At 41.6% G+C, this 21,916-nt stretch overlaps 1 protein-coding gene across 1 annotated transcript in view; it reads right to left on the bottom strand.

The window, feature by feature from the left end:
- The window catches only part of LOC131469035 (cadherin-4-like), a 226,326-nt gene that overhangs the window by 65,162 nt on the left and 139,248 nt on the right, over positions 1 to 21,916 (bottom strand). The window contains exons 4-5 of the mRNA XM_058643864.1: positions 13,708 to 13,934; positions 1,737 to 1,934 (exon numbers count right to left, since the gene is read on the bottom strand). Of these exons, the coding sequence (XP_058499847.1) occupies positions 1,737 to 1,934; positions 13,708 to 13,934 (425 nt within the window). The remainder of the gene's footprint in view (positions 1 to 1,736; positions 1,935 to 13,707; positions 13,935 to 21,916) is intronic.

The following is a 21,916-nucleotide window of genomic DNA, read 5'->3' on the forward strand; positions in this document are numbered from 1 at the left end:
GCACTGAGCAGAAGCACTGCAAGCTCCACTTTGAAAGAAGTTAAAATAGCAATTAACGTATTAAACGTCAGACGAATTCAAGCCACAGTCCAAATAAACGAGAGGTTATAAAATTTGACTCGACACAAAAAAACAATAGCGAATGACCAACTCATCCACCTGTCATTCACCCCCCGCCCCCCAGAGCTGTCTCCTTGTTAAAATCAGCAGCTCTCCGTAAGGCCCTGCCTGCCCTCCAGTCATCATTAAAGGAAAAGACAGGAACCTGAGAGCTCAACCGAAGACTCATCACGCATCGCTTCTCCGCCGCTTCTAAACACCCACTCTGACCAGTCCACCAGCCCCTGACCAACTTACTTACTGCACTAAGTGGATCGTGTTTAGTTGAACACAATACTTCCAAATGTTTCTTTGATACGCTCCCTTTTTTCCTCCCTTGTCCAGTCGCTCGGCCTCGCTTCTGTCTGAAACAGCAGGACTGTCTGGCCAGTTTATGGCTGGGTGAAGGGTAGTGCTCATGAATGGCTCAGTGGGTTCACAAAAACCAAATGCCACGCTGTAGCAGGCTAATGGGATGAATTCCAGCTGTAGACAAACTCCAAAAACAAAGACGTATAAACTCGGTCCTTTCTGACTTGATGTTTTTGGATGTTTTGTTTTGCCAAAAAAAGAAAGGGCATATAAAGAAGAAAAAGTTTTCCTTTAAGCAGCTCCACAGGCATTTCCCTGGGGTTTTGGATGAAACCCGGCTGAAAAACAGAAAACCGTTACAAAAAAAAGGTTGTTTTGCACAATTTAGGACCCAAAAGAGATAAACTGTGAGAGTTTTGTAAACAGCAAGGAAAGGCTGATGGCTACATATTTCGGATAAAGGAGAAAATCCAAGTGGGAGCAAGGAACGAAGCAGCATTCTCCTGGAATGATGTTCTTTTTTTTTTTTGATGAATTACAGAATTCAGCTCATTCTGTTCCCACAGAAGCTCAGAATTTTAAGGCTTTTACACAACAGCACATTTACACTCAAACTCGTTCTCTAATATTCCCCATGTTGTGTTTAATATCTTGCACTGATCAAAACTAGTGGTTTTGCAGAAATGGAATTTGCTCGTCGTCACGTTTCAAATGAGAACAGGTTTGTGGAATAATACTCGGGCATCTGCAGTTGTGCGAGTTACTACTGCCGACATGGTCCACACATACATGCAGGACGAGGCTGCTGTAGTCGGGTCATTTGTCACGTTGTAAACTCTGATTTATTTAAGTAGTAAAGTCTTTAGTGGGGCACAGAGGAGTGAACCACAGCGAAGAGAATAGCAGCTTTCACGCTTTCTCCTTCTATTTTACAGGAGTATAATTTCAGCAATGGTTAGAGAGCAGCCGTTCATAAATGTCTGATAAAGGAATTAACCATTTGTTTCAGTGTAAACCCACACGGAGCACACGCCGTGGGAGAATTTAGCTGAATCCCGCCTGCTCTATGTATGAAGGGTAAACTTCCCGGCGCCAATCAGGACAGTTTAAATACCCCAGGATTGACTGTAGCTGTAATTACAACAGCATAACACAGGAATGTGGAGAGCAAACTGTTTATGTTAATGCATTTCTGTTCTTCATCAACGTCCATCACACGAGCCCCCAACCGCCCAACCAGCGTTAGCCGTGAAGTGCCCCCAAGACATCCCCAGCTGTAAATTCAGAACAAATCAGCGATGCGGCTCATCAAAGCTGTCACTTACGCTGACGAGCATCTGAGGGAATGGTCCTCGGGAGTTTTCCGCCACGTTGATTGGTGGGATCACCCAGTCCCTCTTCTGCCTCCGTAGCCCCCTGGAGCCGTTCACGCCAGACCCAGAGAACTTGATGACGAGAGGCGGCGCTTGGAACGCGTCGCTCTTCTCGTCTCTCGCGGTGTCTTTCCCGTCTTCCTTTGTGACCTTGAAGACAACACAGGGCTTTATTTAGAAACAGTGGAAGTGCTAGTTATGATAACAAATAAATTAAAAAAAAACTCCCAAACACTTGATATATCGTTCTTCAGGTTAAACTGACACGTCTAAATCACCTTTGTGACTTCCTTTTTCGCAGTTGGGCGATTACAAATGAGTGTTTAGGCTCATTAAAATAATTAGTGGCTGAAGCACCTAGTGAAGTCAAGTGGTCTGTTTTTTTTTTTAATGGCAGGAAGCAACAGCAACTGTCGCTGCTCGGGCTGAGCGATCAAAACTGTAATCACAGTTTAAAACAAGGCAATTAGCAGATTCACAAAGCTGCACTGAGGATCCACCTTATCTGACCCAAGTCATCATTTTCTCATCCTCACATTAGAATACAGAGTGGTATCTCATGTGGTTCTGGAGTTATGATGCTATAACACAACGACTATTCAAATAACTGACTTATCATACCTCAAATCAAACTGAAATATCAGGCAGAAAAAAATCACAGCTAAATATTTTCTATAGATATATGGAACAGTGATATAGGGAGTAACTTTTCCAGTTGTCCAGTATTTCATCTCTACAGACGATGTGTGATGTTACTATGGAAACATAAAAGACCTAATAGAACCCACTCTCACACAGATTCTCTCACTTGGCTACCTGACAGACTCTCCGCTTGTTTCCTTCTCTTCCTGCAACTAAAAAAGAACGACACAGACGTACAGGGCTGGATAAAAAAGCAACGCGAAATATGAAGATTCAAGATTTTATTTTAAAAAATACCACGTAGAGACATCATTCTTATTTATCATTCTGATGAGACCCCCTCGCAAATCCCTGTAGCTGTAGGTTTAAGGTAATTGCATGAAGTTAATGGTCTATTGACTGAACAAGAGCAAAGACGGTTTTCAAAAATTATATAATTGGAGAGCCGGACAAAGTGCACATAATTGATGGTCTAGTTTAATAATTCAAAGTTACTTAGATTTGTGGAGGGAAGCTCTAAGACCCAGGCATTTTTTCCCACATGAAATAATTTTAAAAGCATTATATTTTCTATTTCATTGTCTTATGATGAGTTTTGAGATGACAGAATGTTTTCAACAAACGGCAGAGTTGGGGAGTTGTTTAATATGAATTAAAGTGGGGTTTACTGTGATAATTCCAAGATCCTGATTTACTCACACAGTTGATATCATACGTCATACAAACCGACAAATGGGAAACACCTAATAGTAAAAGTGGGGAGTTACCTAAGGTAGTTTCATTCCTGCTCTCATGCATCACAGCTGAGCAGGACACAGTTGTAAAAGTACCAGCGCAGACTGTACGTGTAAAGTCGGTGAATTATTTGTATATATATGCATGTGTGTGTGAATATATACTGTACTGAAGAGACCATCAACTTCAGACTTTGTCATTTACACCAGATATAAAAATCCTATTAACAGAGAGCAAGTCTGAGGCTTTCGGATTTACAGGCGCTTTCAATATACAGTGACAGCTGAGTCACAGGCACATACTTCAATCATACAGTATTCTCCCATCATGCACTTCCCTCACACGCTCCCCTGCAGCCAAAGAGAAATTACCAACACAAACCTGTCCTTTTGACAGATGCTCAAATAAAGAATTTGAAAGAGCCCATTTTCAATCTCCTCATGAACATTAACTCACCCATGAGTCACAGGAGCTACATCAAACACTGAACCTATCAAGCGTATCACCTGCCTAACATAATGTCCTTATTTGGAAATAGTGCAAAACACATTCAAGTGAACTACGGAGAGTCGCGGACGCTTGCAGGGTCAGCAGAGACCAGAGGTGGAAAGATGACTCTACTCACATAAAAGTACTTTATTGGAGTAAAAGTGGTTTTTTTTTTAACAGCAGGTGAGTAGGTGTCTTCTTTTAGGACAGTGGCTCACATTAACATTTAAAATAGACAACATTTAGGGCCGGGTCATTCTTTCCGCACCCACAGAAGTCTGCTAGGGTCTGCATGATGTAAATGTATGATCTCATAAAGGAGAAAAAACAGCATTTCATTGTGTTTCCTGTCCAACATTATGCTGGTCCATGCTGGTCTGTGCTGGTCCAGCAGCATCATTATACTGGTCTATGCGGGTCCATGCTGGTCTATGCTGGTCTATGCTGGTCTTTACTGGTCTGTGCTAGTCCAGCAGCATCATTATACTGGTCATTGCTGGTCTATGCGGGTCCATACTGGTCTATGCTGGTCTATGCTGGTCTATGCTGGTCCATACTGGTCTTTGCTGGTTCATGCTGGTCTATGTTGGTCTATGCTGGTCTATGCTAGTCCAGCAGCACCATTATACTGGTCTTTGCTGGTTCATGCTGATCTACGTTGGTCTATGCTGGTATATGCTGGTCTATGCTGGTCCAGCAGCATCATTATACTGGTCTTTGCTGGTTAATGCTGGTCTATGTTGGTCTATGCTGGTATATGCTGGTCCATGCTGGTCTATGCTGGTCTATGCTGGTCCAGAAGCATCATTATACAGGTATTTGCTGGTCTATGCTGGTCCAGCAGCATCATTATACAGGTATTTGCTGGTCCATGCTGGTCTTTGCTGGTCTATGTTGGTCTATGCTGGTCTATGCTAGTCCAGCAGCACCATTATACTGGTCTTTGCTGGTTCATGCTGATCTACGTTGGTCTATGCTGGTATATGCTGGTCTATGCTGGTCCAGCAGCATCATTATACATGTATTTGCTGGTCTATGCTGGTCCAGCAGCATCATTATACAGGTATTTGCTGGTCCATGCTAGTATATGCTGGTCCATGCTGGTCTATGCTGGTCTATGCTGGTCCAGCAGCATCATTATGCTGGTCAATGCTGGTCTATGCTGATCCATGCTGGTGCCAACACCCCACACAAGACAATCCAGACTTTTTTGTACGCTGGTGGAATGACGTACCGAGCACTACCTGTGCATCTTCAAGAAGCTCTTGAAGACCCAGCTCTTCCAAGAGCATCTCATGCCCTAGCACCTTACCTTTACCCCCTCCCCTACATGATCTCCTTCTGCACTTGAATCCACATCTGCACTCTCACTCTCTGTCAGTCCACTGTTCCTATCTATCCAAGACTTCTTCTATCTATCTTCTATGTAGCTATTTCCTCTTTTGTATGTGACACCTTTCAGTCCAGTTGATGGTGCCTTCTCCCTTCTCCCACACATGTGTAGCCCATCACTACAAAAATACCCACAAATGAGGGTGAACTTAAGGTGTGAAACTGCAGCTAATGAAATGGAATGTGAGAATTACGCCTGAGAAAAAAACATCTGACTGACGCGGAGCCTCACCTGACGATGACAAAGAACTTCAAAGGGCAAATTCTGTTTTCACCCAACCAGTGAAACGTCTGCCACAGGCATCTTCTGACATATGAAGAATCAACATTCTTGTCAGCCAACACACACCGAAGCATAACCTGGCGACTGTATTTTGTTGGACACACCAAAAGCACAGCATTTTTGTTATTTATTGAAATTGTCATTGATATTTAGTTTTATGCACCGACTTCTTGACACATTTAATGACAATCTAAATGTACAAGTTGGCAAAATGTGTCACTTAAGTCCCATTTTGAGTGATTGAGGAGTTATGAGCTAAATATTACAATCAATCGATGCTGTGAACATCACTAACATCTTTTTGTATTTATATTTACTGAAATCATAATGAATTCATTTAGGGTTTAATTTGTTTGCATTTTTTTTTTCCATTTCACACACACACTATATATATATATATATATATATATATATATATATATATATATAAATGTATATATGTATGTATATATATATACGTACATACGTATGTATAACTACCTCTCCACCTCTGACAGAGAGAAACATATGTCAATGAAAATACAGTGAGTATACAGTAAGCTTTAATTGTATGGCCCAGGGCTAGTTAAAGCAATGAAGTCTCGATAATCAGACTTGCTACTTTGAACATATTACACATACAAGGTTACACGGGGTCCTTCATTTCACTGGGCTTAGTACTTAACCACCACGTTGGGTGTCCCAGGGGCTCCGGTCGATGGGCTGTATATCGTCATCTTAAGGTTATGTTAAATTGACATTCTGGAGAGTTGTTCTACACTAAGTTTACCAACATATCTCAAGGTCACAAGCCAGAACAAACATGTCAGGAATTCAGTCACGAACATCATCGCTGTAGCCTGTACACCAGTTGCCCTCTCTGTCTCCCATCACTTTTCCCTTAGCTATCCCTTGCTCCCATGCTTTTCTCCTCCAGTGTTATTGTTTCTCTTCGATTCCTCTCCCAGTGAGGACTGAAAACCTGTCCCCCTTTAACCTTGATTCCTCATGAAATGGGCTTTAGGGTGATGGTGCAGGAGGAGGAAGGTAAGACAGCAGCGCACAGAAGTTCACCGACAGTACAAAACACTGCCAGCATCCCAACATTCTTAATTCATGTCTCTGTCTTGTCTGCTTCAGGGAAAGGGATTGAAATAATATTCAACCAGATCTATGGTTGGGTCAAAAACAACATTTCACTTTCTCATTTTAATAAACATTGAAATATTGCGATAAAACACAAGAGGTTTAATAGCGTGGTCAAATCGGCAGTGAAGTTTGAATCCAGCCATATTTACTTAAAGTCTAGTCAATGTCAAACATTCAAACATCATTCATAAGGCCAATGTTTATCCAATTAATTTTTTAATCTGGCAGAGACATCAGGTGATCCAGATTCAATTTCATAAAGGTTATTTTATTAGAGTGGAGCCAAAGCATTTACACAGCAATGTCCGGTTCAGGCCCAGTAAACCAGGGAGAAGAAGTCTGCAATAGAGATGATGCAACTGCATAAATATCATAAATATTTTCTACATCATAGAACCATTGTCCTTTCCTCTACTTGATGTTCTGTCTTTGACCCTCTTGTGACCATAATTATAACCAGGTCGTCTGGATTTATTTTGATTTTATGGCTGTAGAATTATCAAAAAAAAAATGTTCAATGAGTGAGTGCTTCTGCCCCTTTTTCCAAGATAATTTCAACCTTCAATATCAGGCAGTTATTCAATATGACTGTGCAATAACGGTTTAAAGGAATAAAAGACAAGTAACAGATTTGGATGTTTCAAGTTCAGAACTAAATAGGAACTCTAAAATGACGTAAACAAACAATTTCACATTTACAATTTGAACTTTCAACTATTTTACATATGTACAAACATTTCTATCAGTCCTGGACTTCTAGTTTTCAAGTTTCTGACAGTTTCTCTGCTGTCCGGTAGTTTTTGAACCGTCTAGGACAGGGGTGTCAAACATACGGCCCGGGGGCCAGAACCGGCCCGCCAGAGGGTCCAATCCGGCCCACAGGATGAATTTGTTAAAATTTCACACTACGATTACAATCTAAACGTAATGTCAAATACCATATTTTTCTCTTCCAGATGCCTGTGACTAAATGTTTGTGCCTTTTTAGATCCAGTGTAATGTGTAAATAGTACATTTAGGCACGATATTGTTGAAATTGCACTTATATTTCTCAAGAAATGTCATGTTTTGTAAAAAATATCCTTCATTAAATGTAAAACAAAGGAGAAAAAAAGCAAGGAGTTCTTGTTGTTCATAGGTTATTATGCTATTATTTTTACTATTTTTACTGGTCCGGCCCACTTGAGATCAAATTGTGCTGTATGTGGCCCCTGAACAAAAATGAGTTTGACACCTCTGGTCTAGGAGCATTGTAAATGGTAGATGGTCACAGAAGGGTTAAAGATGTGTTAAAAAAGAAAAACGTTTAAAGGAAACAGAACATCTTATATATGAACTCAAACACAAAAACACTCCGTCACCTTACAGCGAAAAGACCCTGGTTTGCGAGTGTGTGGGTTTTTTGTTCTCCAGTTTCCTCCCGCAGTTCGAAAACATGCAGCGGTTAATTGGACACACAGGTGTGAATGTGAATGGTTTGCTCGTCTCTGTGTGTGTGTGTGTGTGTTGGCCCTGCGATGCACTGGCAACCTGCCCAGGGTGTGACCCCACCTTTTGCCCTCTGTCAGCTGGGATTGGCTCCAGCAGCCTCACAACCCTCACGTGAAGGCTACAGCAAATGTGAATGAATAAATGAAAAAAAAAAAAAAATGCAATTACAACCAAGTGCTAAAAAACATCTCTCCTGTCTAGATAATAAGTCTTTAAAAGAGTGTGTGCAGCCTATGTATTTAATTACCTGAGCGGTTGTGGGCCGTAAATCAGTGGGTGGACCAGAAGTGATTTATGTTTACATGTAACTATGAGAAAAGGGGTTGGACCTGGAATGGAGGGGGAAAAAAAGGGTTTGGCACTCAAATATGAGAATAGTGCTGGTGTTACTGTGTGCCTTCACAGAACACAATGGAGAAAAACAACAGCGCAAAATATGCTGCGATGGAAACAAAAGACACAAAACAATGTTTGGATTGGAAAGCACTCAACGGCGCTGACGAAAAACAGTTACATTTCATTGTGGCTAAGAGACGAAACAGTGTAAACAGAATGGAGTTTATACAGATATATATGCATGCAATCATGTCTTTATGTGTTTGCTTGATATCACTGTATGTGTATGTGTAAGAAAGAGAGAGAGAGGTTGGGTGATGATGCCAGAGAATAAGAAATATCTGAATTCAGAAGCACAAGAAAAAAAAAGTTCAATCATACATTTACATATAAAGAGGTTAGTGTTTTTAATACTTCTTCCACTTTTTCCATTTTCTATTACTTATACGCAATATTATGTACCCACACAGTTCCTCACTATAGCAGCTGACATTTAAGAGTAAAAATAAAACACAACACAGGGGCAGGCTACAGTACAGTTGGGAAGACGGCAATGGCTTCTGGCACATGCTGAAAGTTGAGGGTTTCTGTACAATGCGGTCTATAAAAAGGGTTTTCTCTTTGTCTCTCTCCGCCTGGTCAAGGTCCCCCCCGAGAGTTGGCTTGTATCTGCCAGCGGAAACAATGCTTTCAAGGCTGACTTCATTAGATAGATGCCCAGGAGAAAAGCTTTTAAGGCTGCTTTAAAGGAAATGTGTCAAGCAACTTGGCATACTGTACGTTCTCCTCGTGTTTGCGTGGGTGGGTTGGCCCGAGCGGCATGGGCGAGGATGTCATGTTCAGTTTCATTAACCCAGCGCTACGTTTCAGACAATGTACCGCGCGGCGCGGGACACCGGAGAGGTGGTTACACTTGCAGGTAGATGTATGAGAGATGAAAGGAGAAACGATGGGGTTTTTTTTCTTCGTGACATAGGAAACACATCTTGGTCTCGCAGAAAACAAACCAAAATAAACAGAAAACCAAAAATCTCTTGACATTTTACTTTTCTCTGAACTCTGGGAAACATTACATTTACATGACTTCTCCCGTGTTGTGTATCAGTGTGAGGTTATTTCATATCTGTCATATCAGCTTTTGTAAACTGATGCTTTTCACTAGTATTTAGGGCAAAATGTTCAAATATGGAAAGATGACTGCTGAGACAAAGTGTCAGGAGAGGAGGACAGATGCCTTTTGTGTCTTTTCTGTAACGTGTAAAACGTATTCTTTGCTTCTTGGTGTAACGTTGTTAAATGATGCCGTCTTTACGGGGAAACTTTTAGAAAACGGAAAAAGAAAGAGATCCTTTACGTTTCGTGCCGTTTCCTTGTTGTCACAAAGTTTGACAAGGGCATCTACATATCTAAGAAAATATAAATAGTGAAATTTCATTTGCCGCATAAAAAAATACTACATTGGTTGTTACTAGTAAACAGTTAATTGTTCACCCATTAAACAGATAGTGAAGCTGAGTAATAATTTGGACTAAAAGTCCACTATTCACTCTCCTCTTAGCTCTGTTTTTGGTCTCCACAAACTCTGAGGGGAAATATCTACCTCTTAAATGCTCCACTATGTTCCATCAGCCAGTCAATAATGTATTCTGTTTGGTATTGGGCAGCGCACAGTATAGCAGCTTTGAAAATATCTATTATTTCAGTCTCCAGATGCAGTGACTTTAGGCTACAATTAAGTTAATGAAATTGCACACGAAAATCTTCTACTATCAACAATTGCAACTGTGAAGACCCAGATGATCATGTGATGCAATCAAAAACTTCAGAACGGACCTTGCGCAGATATCAAAAAATAAATGTAATCTTATTTTGAAAAAAAAACACAGTAGAGTAGAGAGAAATCAAAGGTTTTAGTACAACACCTACAAAGTAGGATTATAATTATTATGCTGTCATGTCCATGAAATGTGGATTTATTATTAAAATACAAGTTGATGAAATTCACAAGTTCTCTGATTACTGCTTGAGGGAATGAAGCACCTCTTAACGTGGCCACTAGGGGCTCTATAACCTCTGCAACAGACAAAACCTACAGTCCTGAGCCAACGGCAGCTTGTTTTCTCGCTCATGGCTGAAAAAGCATCCGTGCCGTGCTACCAGTCTGCACGAGAAGCCGTCCATCCAAACACACACACACACACACGTTGCATGATCACTGTACTATGTGACAGCTGGGTCACTGAAACATGCACATGATCCTTTGCATGTGTCCATATTCAGAAGAGCGGCCTTGGCCAAGTGCAACATGCCCGTGTGCACAAACAGGGTTTGTCAGCAGAGCAGGAAGAGACAGATGTGAGGCTGCTTTTGGACAAATGTATTCTTTTTCTTCTGAGGGAGGGAGGCTTAGTGGGGCTGACTGCAGGGGATGGCTGCTCCACATCTCACCCAGCGTTGTGAGGGGAGGCAGAGGTGGAGTGAGGCATGTTTGGGATGGAGTGAGGGGGATGAAGAGAGAGGCTGTCAGTGGCAGATGTGCGCCCCACCCCCCCCCCACCTAAATAAGTCATGCTCCACATCCTTTTATCTACACATGCTAACAGGTAATAGTGAGTTCCCCCGAGGAGAGATGTAAAAGAGAGAATGGTGCGGAGGAATAAAAACAGAGAAAGGGAAACAGACAAGAGATGGAGAAAGATCTGTGCCCTTCACTGCTCCAAAGGGCTTAAGTGGGCTTTTCTCAAGTCATGGAGTAATTCTGAATGCCGCAGCTTTTGGTTCGCTCTCTTATATTCACACCCACATAGAGAAAGACGATGGAAGGCGATGAAATTAGAAATAAAAAAAGGTTACGCAAAGTTGTCCGCACACTTATTCAAACTATTATAAAAGATAGAGGATAAGGAGCCCAACCAAAGCGGATTAGGATATAATAATTTATTTCAAAAACCTTCACAAATTCAACAGATTTTAAGATTGTGTTACAGCCCGTAATCCCTCACAGAGTGGGCATTTTTTTTTGATATGCAGCCTTGTGCTGGTTTAACCTGAAGGCTCCATGCATTAGACACTTCACACCCTAAAGGAGAAAACCACACAGACCATTCACAATAATTAAAACGTTACGCATATTTAGCATAGTTCACACTTGATCCAGCATAATCTCCTTCGGAAAAATCTAAAAAATCCTACACACACAGAGATCCATATGCATGCTTAAGCACACTAACACTATGTGAACAGGAATCAGTGAGTGTGAAATGGATGCAGCCCCCCAACCCTGGTGCCATCAGCCTCAGCCAGCTGGCAGTCGTCCCAGCTCTACCCCTCCATGCTACTGCCTCCCAAAAATCCTGCATGCTTTGATATCAGCCAGCCCTTGGCTACCCAGACATCTGGAAGTTATTATTCAACAGAGCACGCCACAAAGCACCATTTCCATAATGAAACAACACATTTTGTTTCAGAACCCGACTCTCTACTTCTGCCCTGCCTATATATACACACGTTTGAGTGGGAGCAGAGCATGTTTCTAACCTCTTTCCTCAGCAATCAGGTTATCACTGATTCAACACTTCATACGTTATAACCTGTGAATCACTTGAACCTGAATTATAAAAGTGTCAAAATGAAAGGCCAAGCTATTCAGAGCCAGAAAAAAAACATAGACTACTTTATACACCCTCTCTCCGAATAACAGATGCTTTATTAGCTGATGTTCTACTCCAAATCTCTATTCGGTTCCAAAAGAACAAAAACAACAATCCGAAAACAAATTATGTTCTGATTCTAAATAAAGCCAGCACTAGAAGTTTGAATAACGTGGAAAAGTCAGAAAAAGTCAGTTTTTTAAATCTTCAGGGGAACAGGGAAATTTTATACTCATTTTATTTTTTTGTTTTGCTTTCAAAGAAATCCTAGGTTCACATTTAAGAAGCTAAAAAAAAACCCAACTTTTATTATTTATAACATATTTACCTGGAACAGTTAGAATGGAAACGCAGCCACTGGGCAAATGACGAGGACTTACAGGCCACCGTAGTTCCCTGACAATCTTGGGCATAGGAGCGGTTTGTCTCACCAAAACTTTTAAACACTTGACTTTTAATCCAATTAACACAAATTCTCTTTTTTAAACAGAAACAGTTCAAACTTTTATTAAGCTGATTTCTTTGCCACACAGCTGCCGCTTATACGTCCAACATCAACAGAGTACAATTAGTACACAAAAGTCTTACATTTACTGTTGTGTTAACTATTTTTTGTGTTTGTTTTTTTTTAACCAACTCCTAAAGGAAATATCTGGCTCCTTAAATGTTCCACTTTTTTCACCAACTGGCTGTGAAATCTCTTTGCCAGTGCTGGCCAACTTAGTGTGCTGTGGGTTTATAGAACTGCTGCAGCCAAAAGCAACACTACGAGAGTGGGAGAATTAATCAACACATTTAAGTTGTGTGCCACAAAACCAACAATGTAATGAAAGACACTATGAAAGCCTGTGGAGTCGGGTTGTAATTCTTCATGTGTTTGTCCGTAAAGGAACACCTTAAATAGATATTTGATTCATGCATACATTATTACCTTACAGTATTATACTGTGCTTAATCCTGAGTGAGGTGAGGTCAAATGGTGAATGTGTTAAATCAGCGTTCACTCGCAGATGCAAATGACTGATAAAGGTGACGTAGGGGTGAAAGAAACACTGTTAATCACCACTTTGTTCTCCTAAAAATCCTGGCTACACCTGCTAATTCTAGCGTGAACGCAGCTTTAGGAATAGCACCTTGAAGTGTAACTGTTTAAACTTTGTCAGCTGATTTCCAAGAGTTTTATTCCGTTTCCACGCCCGTGAAGAGACATCCGACGCCTCTCCAAAAAAGAAAAACTAACTACATAAATAAATAAATAATTGCCTAACGAGGCTCAGTTCATTTTGTCTCGTGTCCCCTGCATGTCCCGCATTATCTGCAGATTCGGTGTGTTACCGAATCGGATTAACGTGTGCTGATAGTGACGATGTTGCCCAGTGTGGTTCTGCAGTCATGGGGCCAATTGAGTTAAAGGCTGCTTCATCCTTCTCTGACCACTGACAGCTTTTAAATAGATGAGGAAGAGTCAAGGACCCCTGGGTTATCCAAGGCACAGGATGTTTTCCAATAACAGCTTATGGCTTAAGGGAATCGCACCCTCCCCTTGCGGCAATGTGATTCTATCATATTTTTTTTTAACCATGTGCTGTACCCGTACATCTCTGTGCTTTCTATCTCTCTCTCCCTCTTCAAAACCCCATCGAGGTTTGACCTAATTCTTGGCTGTTTCTATCACCAGACCACTAGAGAAATTGTGGTAGGAGGACGGAACTCTGGGATCATAATTGAAATTTGAAGCATGATATTTGTGCTTGCGCCCACCAAGTGCGTCACTCACCTCATTTTCATTTTGTTGAGTTGTTGGCGGGTCAATCAGTGCCAGCTGCACCACAGTCTCCCAGACGTGTGTCTGTGGGCCACTTGCTGTCAGTTTAAACTGGACCGGTTCTTCCAGGCTAGCGCCGTCTCCCTGGGCGAAGATGGACCCATCTGTCCGCACGGTGAAGACGGGGTTGCTGCTGTGGAAAACCACCGCCTCGTTCCCCATGCAGTCATCAAACTTCACTGTAGACGAGGAGAAGGGAGGAGATTTTAATATAAAGTTCATCAAAGCAGCTGGTTACAGTGATAATGGAATAGGCACGGAGTACACGGCGGCCTGTGGGACTGTAAGTGACACAGTCACAGTACATATATAGTGAGTGCACACATCTCATAAGCAGCAATATAGGTTTTTGGTTTGATAATGTTCAATTTCCATGGGACTCCTGAGAGTTGTTGTGAAAAGCTCCATACTGAACAAAAAACCCATTTATTCTGGCGTTATTAAACACGTTCTAAATAGAATATGTTTCACGACACACAATTAACTTCTATAATTATATATTATGGCGTTTTTTAAGAAAGCAAAGGGAATTAATGTAACTGCACAAATGCGGCTCATTGACGATGATTCCTCAAGTTTACAAGTGTGTTAACGACATGAACTTGAACTTTTTCTGCAAATACAGAGTCAACCACTGGGTTCTGAAGGTTTGATCTTTACAATGATCTCTGCTTTGCAAGCCAATGCCAAATCATCACAGATTTTCTCATTTTCTCAACCATGACTTCATCCTGGCCATGATTGCCTCACATGTCATCACATCCTCTTCTTTTCACAGTTTTTGGATTCACCGAGACATAAACCACAGACGAATACTGTGGCGCGGTGCTTTAATGTCACATCATTGTCTCAAACAATATATATATATATATATATATTAGGAGAATGGCTTGAAGTCAGGTTCATTGTGTTCCATTTTCATCACCGTACATACTTTTGTACTGCCCTCAACATTTACCGGATCTGAATCCAATAAAACACTTTTGGAATCCGGGTAGAACTGAACAACGCTGCTCACGTTATGTGACGCAATCATGTCAACATCTACTGGAATCCATACCATACCAGCAATGTAAACATAAAATGTCCCAAAACACACATTTGTATTCAATTTCTCAAAATAATGTTCATCACTATCCATTTTAAACCCCTTTTTTTCTTGGAAAAACAATATCTCCGCTTTGTCTATATAAGGTTACACCAATTAGGCTGAAAATAAAAGTCTGCTGGGATGAACCGAAAAAGGAAACTGGAGTCTCAATCTTCAGAGCATCCTTGCATCCTGCAACGATTAGAGCTAAAGATCGGAAACTGGGCCTAATGTGCAGCAACTGAAATAAAACATGTCCCCGTGTGCTCGTATGTAATTGGAATGAGTTATAGTAAGTTACGGTGAGAGCGCGGTCAGCACGGAAACAAGGCTTGTGTTCTGTGGCATATATTAAATACTGTCACATTAAGAAGGACGTGCTTTACACTACAGAGATACGGCGCTTCCTGCTTTGTTGTCTATGAAAACTGAGCTTCATGGAAAGACACAGTGTGTGTCAGTCGTCCCTATGTGGGATTACGATGCCTTCGCAGCACAACATAATAAAAACCTTGAGCCAAAAACCATCGCACACACTCTGGATCTCTCCCTCTTCCACTTTTCACACCTGAATCAAGGCTTTCATTACAGAGACTACACTGCGAGTAAGTGCACCCCGTTTTTGTTCTGTCTGTCCCTAAATATGCCTGTGACCATGTCAGTGCTCTTCTCTCCAAGGCCAGATGTCCAGACAGCCCCTTGGAGCTCAGTCAGGTGGGACAGCTGCTCAACAGTACTGCGCGAGGCCGGTGCTGCAGAGGTGTCCACAAGATGGATTACATCAAGCCAAGCTTCTTCTGTTCATCAGATTGCTTCTCTCTCTCTTTGTATTTCCGAACATTTCTATCCCAAATAAAGGCCTTGAACATGTTCCTTGCTTTCGTCTGTTCGTCTGATTCCTTCCTTTTGTCTAATCTCATTTCTTGCACCATTATTATTTTCCCTTCAAAGATTAGATTTTGTAAAGTGAGGGGTGAGAACAACAAAAAGCACTGTTGGCACACATGTGCCTGTGCAAATAGAGTTTTGGCATGCGATGTGATTATATTAACGATGAGAAGTCAAAAACAAAGCTCAAACTCGACTTTATTGCATTTTTAAATACTGTGAAAACAGTCAAACAGTGTGTGTCTCTCTCCGAGTGTATCGAGATGGTGTTGTGACCCTGGTAAGTACAGACCTTTAAGCTGAAACTTCACACTAAGTTGGGTAATCAAGGCACACGTCATTAACCATAAAACATGTATGTTTGGGTTTTAATGTCTGTATTAAATGGTTCATTAGTTGTGGTCTTTTAGTGGCAGGAAGTATTTCATCAGAGCTGAAATGATTGTTTAATCAGTCAGTAATTAAGTATTTTAACTTATACATTCTTAAGCAAAGATTTCCTTCCAACTTCCAAAAGTCAATGAACTAAAGTCAATTTCACACGTCTTTTTTACAGGAAACTGAACACTGTCTCTATTGTCATAATTAAAAGATCAGAGGATTAATTGATTACTCAAGAATGTAACTACTGAACCCAACCCTGAATCCAGTTCTTTCTGTATCTTATTTATTTTCTTTGTCTTGACATTTATCAGTTTGTTCTCTTAAATACTCAGAGGTAATATTAGTATGTCAAGAAGTAGGATTGATCTCTCCAGTGGAGTTAAACATAATAAAACTCTGATACAGTTAAAGGGTAAGTCTATTTCCACGTAACATCTATGATATGTATAAATCTGGAGTTGTGTAGATGAATGGCATTGTAAAGGTCCAGTAGATCCCCTCCGTTGGACACCGTAACTTGGTGACAGTGGCCACCTTTAGCTTCAGGAGCAACGGCAAACCGTCCACAGAAAGTGCTTTGTTTCCCCCTACTAATAAAATACTTTAAAATTAAATTATTTAGTGATTTTCTCCAACTTTCTCTCTCACTAAAGAGTTCCTGCAACAACCCAAGTCTCACGAGAGATGCGTGGGACACTGAGTGCGATATGTGTAACTGTGCCTGGCAAAATGAGTTAATCTTAGCAAAGCCAATAAGACTGAATACAAATAAAAATCACTTTTACAATGGCCCTTACTGTAAGGATTACATTGTAACCACTGGCACTACGTTGAGGTGATGTTATGGACCGTTCTTTAGCACACCTAGTCTTATGAACAAAGGGCAGTGACTGGCAAAAAAGGGAGGGGGGGGGGGGGGGGGGGGCAGCATAACCCCCCTTTAACTTCTCAATTCAGTAGTTTGCTCAATACACAAACAGCATGAAGGACGGACACATTTAGCTAAAAAGAAGCATCAATGTGTGTGTGTACTATATCTGTGAGGTCCCCAAAACTTTAAAGGGGCCTTTTTAGGGTTAAGACCTGGTTTTAGGGTGAAGGGGGCTAGGGAATGCATTATGTCAATGATGTGTCCTCACTTTGATATAAAAACAACTCTGTGTGTGCGCCTGCATCTCTCAGCATTGACAAGCTGAAGTAAGTAAACCGATGCCAAGACAAAAATGAGGTGACAGGCTGCAGAGAATACCCAGGGGGCCTTGTTCTTCCATCAGTTAAAAAATAAGACAGTGCCAATTTCACCTCTTCATCAACACACACTCTCTCTCTCTCTCTCTCTCTCACACACACACACACACACACACAGCTTCTCTTTCACTCACTTGGGTCAATACTACTGTAAGAGAGAGTATAAAAATTGGCCAACAAGAGAACAACGCGGCCCCAGCGACACGGGACTGCACATTAAACAAGTCGTCTAAAGCGCTGGTCGTGCATTGATCTGGAAAATGACACCGACACCCCAGTGTGCCAAGCAGCCAGTCCAGCACTTTCACACGGTGCAGACACAAAGTGTGCCTTTGCCCACAGGGCAGGGTAATATATTTCACGTTTTTTATTTAATGACTAATACGTGGAGGGCGGGGTCGTTGATGTGGCGCCTGAGTAATACATCTTCACTTTTCTCGCCTCTTTTTTAATTAAAGTTCTCCTCTCCTCCCTGCAAGACAAGGACAAGGGTGAGAGAGGGATACTTGCAAGGAGGTGTGACCTTCTCGTGGTCGTGCTTTGGCCATGCAGCCTGACAGGAAGTATAGGTGACAAGTGTTGAAAGGGAAGTGAGAAAGGGATACAATCAGGGGAGAAGGGACAGAAGGAGGCACAGGAGTGACGGAGAGAGGGCGAGAGGAGAGGGGGAGGAAGAAAGAAAGAAGGCACGGGCAGACAGGAACACAGAGATGAGAGGTTAGAGAAGTGTGTGGAGGTGGCGAGCGGGGAGTTAAAAGAACGAGTGGAAGAACATTAAAGAATCAAATGGAAAGAAGCTCAAAGGCAGATTGCCATCACTGAAGTGAAGCTCTCCAGGGGCTGTAGCCGTTTTTTTATTATATGGTTCTTTGAGTGTTTCAGTTGTCACCCTGCTCTGAAAAACAATATAGGACATATTTTTAAATCTCCTCTGTCGGCCTAATCCCTGTTTTAATCAGGCCCTCTGAGGACAAGAGAGGAGGAAGCAAAAACAGGGGGATAAGAGGAAAGGAAGAATGAGAAAAAGGAGGGACTGGGAGGATGTGGAGGCTGGAGAGGGCAGTGGATGAGGGCCTGGCACTGAAATCCTGGCTCAGTGAACTGGCTCTGTCTCACACAGCCACACTGGAATGGATGGGAGGCTCAGATGGCTGTTTAAACAGGTTAATTGTGCTGGCCTCCCCGAGAGATTGGGACAGATGGATAGACGAATGGAACGAGGGAGGAGAGAAAGGGAGTGCAAAGGAGCAACGGAGAGGTAGAAACAGAGGACGGAATGAAGAGATGGACGGTGAGCGACGAGCATGGCCGCTGATCAGAGGCACAATTGGAGTGTGTAGTCATAATGTGGGCTAAACATCAGAGCCCCCCCCCCCCAAATGCAGAGAAAATAAGTCAATGAGCCAATCCCAGCTAACACAGGACGTGTAAGTGTATTTTGTCATCACAAGTAGAATCTTAAGGAACAAAATGTGTCGCCACAATGACCTTGAGCTTTGACCTTTCCCCATGTTTGACCATCCGGGTCTTGATGACCCCTCAGTGCCATTAACCCGTTCACTCACGCGTTCATACAGGGCATCTGTGTTTCTATCAAACACCTTTCGTCACAGCCTCAGTCAGGAGCATCGTGGGGTCAAGGGTCATGCCCAGTGACACACAGAAATGTAGACAAGCTCGACCCACGACCCTCCGGTTGAAAGATGACTCGCTCTACCGCTGATCCACTTCGCCCACATGTGGGTGCCGACAGACGGACAAGCGATCAAAACACATGGCGCCACATCCGTCAGTGGCCTGGCATTAAACCACTTTTAATGAGGACACTGCTAATGTTATTCACGGCTTGACAAAGTTTGCCGTTTGACTGTTCCCCTTCAACGGTCACAGACTGCCAGTTTATTTGGCTGGGAGGACATAAGAGGAAATGAGTATTCCTGTATCCATCATTTAATTACCTACATGTTTACAGTAAATAAAATAAACTAGAAAGAAGGGGGAAAAAAAATCTCCTAAACCATAAAAAAATAATGATTCAGTTCTGGGATGCTAAATATATTCAGATTTTAAACTTTGGCCACATAACAACTTTGTTGTTTCCCAGTTTGTATTCCTCTAAACTTTCTCTGTATTGCTTATACAGCAAAATAGTACTGTATGTCTGCAGAGGACTGCGTACCATGAACTGAATGTAAATGTGTGTCCTGGATATGGATGGCCTGTGGTGTCTTATGTAAAATTAAGCAACTTTGCTTTTTTTTTGTTTTGTTCGGTTGAACACAGATATGCTTTTTTTTCCCCCCTCACCACTCAACTATTTCTGGGTGAAAATCCAAAATGCCAGTGCGACACACGAGGATGGAGATGGATCTTGGCCATTCTTCAGCCCCTAACACTTCTCTCGGTTTGCTAGAAAACACTACTGGTTATTACTTAACCACATAAATAAAATATGGCATAGAGTAAAAAAAACAAGGGCTTCAAGAAAACACAAAGCTATTGGCAAGTATGCGCGCATTACTGTGATATACATTATGTGCATATCTTGAGGGCACTCCTACCAGTGTGGAGGTCATATATTTACATTCATAAAATATTCTGTCAGCTGTAAGCAGCCTCGTCTTATAAGTATGTGTATGTGTGTGTTCACTGCATACATTTTATCTTTGAAAGTAACATTTCTTTAATTTAAATTGACTTGGAGTTCTTTTATCTGAATACTATTACTTGCCAGAAAGCTTTACAGCACAACATTTGCCACGATTCCGATGAAAATAACAAGGCAATGCTCTAACACTGTGAGCGTGAACTGTTAATTGTGTTGTTTAGCCAGCACTGCAGTCTTTATAGGCCCTGTTGTACGGCTGACAAGGGGCTGTTGCCACGACCACGACCGATTCCTGATGAAAGGAGATCATAGAGTGCTAAAAGTCTAACCTCAGAGACGCTGGGTAATTCCAGCAAATTATCTTTGGCTAAATACACTGACTTCAGCATTACTTTGGGTTGGAAACCCCGGAATGAATTAGGGCCATCTGGATAAAAGTATTTTTTCTTCAGTAGTTCGCTGTGGGCGACTGGACCAAGGAAGCATTTCTTTAGGTTTGTCAACCAGTTTATATGTTGAGGGGCTCGCTGTATCGTAATATGCACAATAGCCGATATATCGGGAGTGCTTGGGGTCGCAACAATACCGACATATATACTTCTAAAGCAGGGGTGTCAAACTCAAATGACCTGGGGGCCAATGAGCATCTAGTCTGGTCAAGCAGGGGCCGACATAGAGGAAAAAAAGTGGAACAAACAACTATTTAGTAGCCGGTGGGCAATATAAGATATTCATTATGCTATTAGACAAGTAAAAGTGCTTGTTTTGATATAAAATGATTCACAATAAAAGCATATTTATGATGCATAAAAACGGAGAATTAAATTGAAAATTTAGCAAATAATGACGAGGACAATTGTGATTAAAACAGCTTAAATATATGTACTTTCATGTTTAGTGTAATACATTTAATAAAGCAATGATTACAACCGAATGTCTTATTACAATTATAAAAATATTGCCGGCAAATGCATTTAGTCTTATATTCTGTCTCTATTCCATCACCTTGCACAGGGGTGGGCGGGCCACATGCATGGTCATTTAGTGTCTTCTGTAGTGAGATTAACATAATATTTTTCATACTCATGTCGCAGCAGATGTGGATATGTAATATCTTTATTGTGCAAAATAAATGAGCATCAACAAATAATAGCTGTAGGTTTGCCGATATCCGATAATACATCGTAAAGCCAATATCTGCTGCTACCGATATGGTGCTGATAATATCGTGCCTCCCTAGTATAAACAGCAATCAAATCGACATGAAGAAGACTTTGACTTATCAGTTTCTGATTCATCATGGAGAAACTGATAAGACATAACTGCAAACTTAGTATGCATCCAAACATGCACAGAAACGCTTAATTGGCCTTCATCAATTCTCAGTCATGTCACACAGCAAGGCTCAACTCAACTGTTGCCTGAGCTGGCATCAGGAGTCCAATCAATCACTCACAGTGTGCCAGTGCCTGTATGAATCCGTGACCACGACTGAAATGAAGCTGTCATGAAAAATGACTCATCAAACCGACACGAAACTCTCACCACGACCACACAAGATATCACCGGTTAGTTGCACGTCCGTCATGCTGTGTGTCCCTGTCGTGCAAAACAAAAACTCATATTTTCCTCATTTTGTGTTGTTATTTTAATAAACATTAATTTCCCCCCAGTTCCTGTCGTCTGCACTGTTGCAAAATATGTACAATTGAGAACAGGCTAAAAGAAAGTGATCCAGTAAAAGAGAGGAAATCTTTATTTTTGGCAATTACGGCTGACTTCAGTCGTGATTAGGAGAGAAGGCGGCAAAAGAGAGAAAGGGATCAGGCAGAGAAAAGGATCTCCTAGGAAGGGAAAAGTCAGCAGTTCCCCAAGTTTTCTTTTTTGTTGTTTTCGGAGTTGCTGGTTGTTACGTTGCCTGACAGCAACTCTAAATATAGCTG

Source organism: Solea solea, chromosome 11 (genome assembly GCF_958295425.1).
Source record: "Solea solea chromosome 11, fSolSol10.1, whole genome shotgun sequence".
NCBI lineage: Eukaryota > Metazoa > Chordata > Actinopteri > Pleuronectiformes > Soleidae > Solea > Solea solea.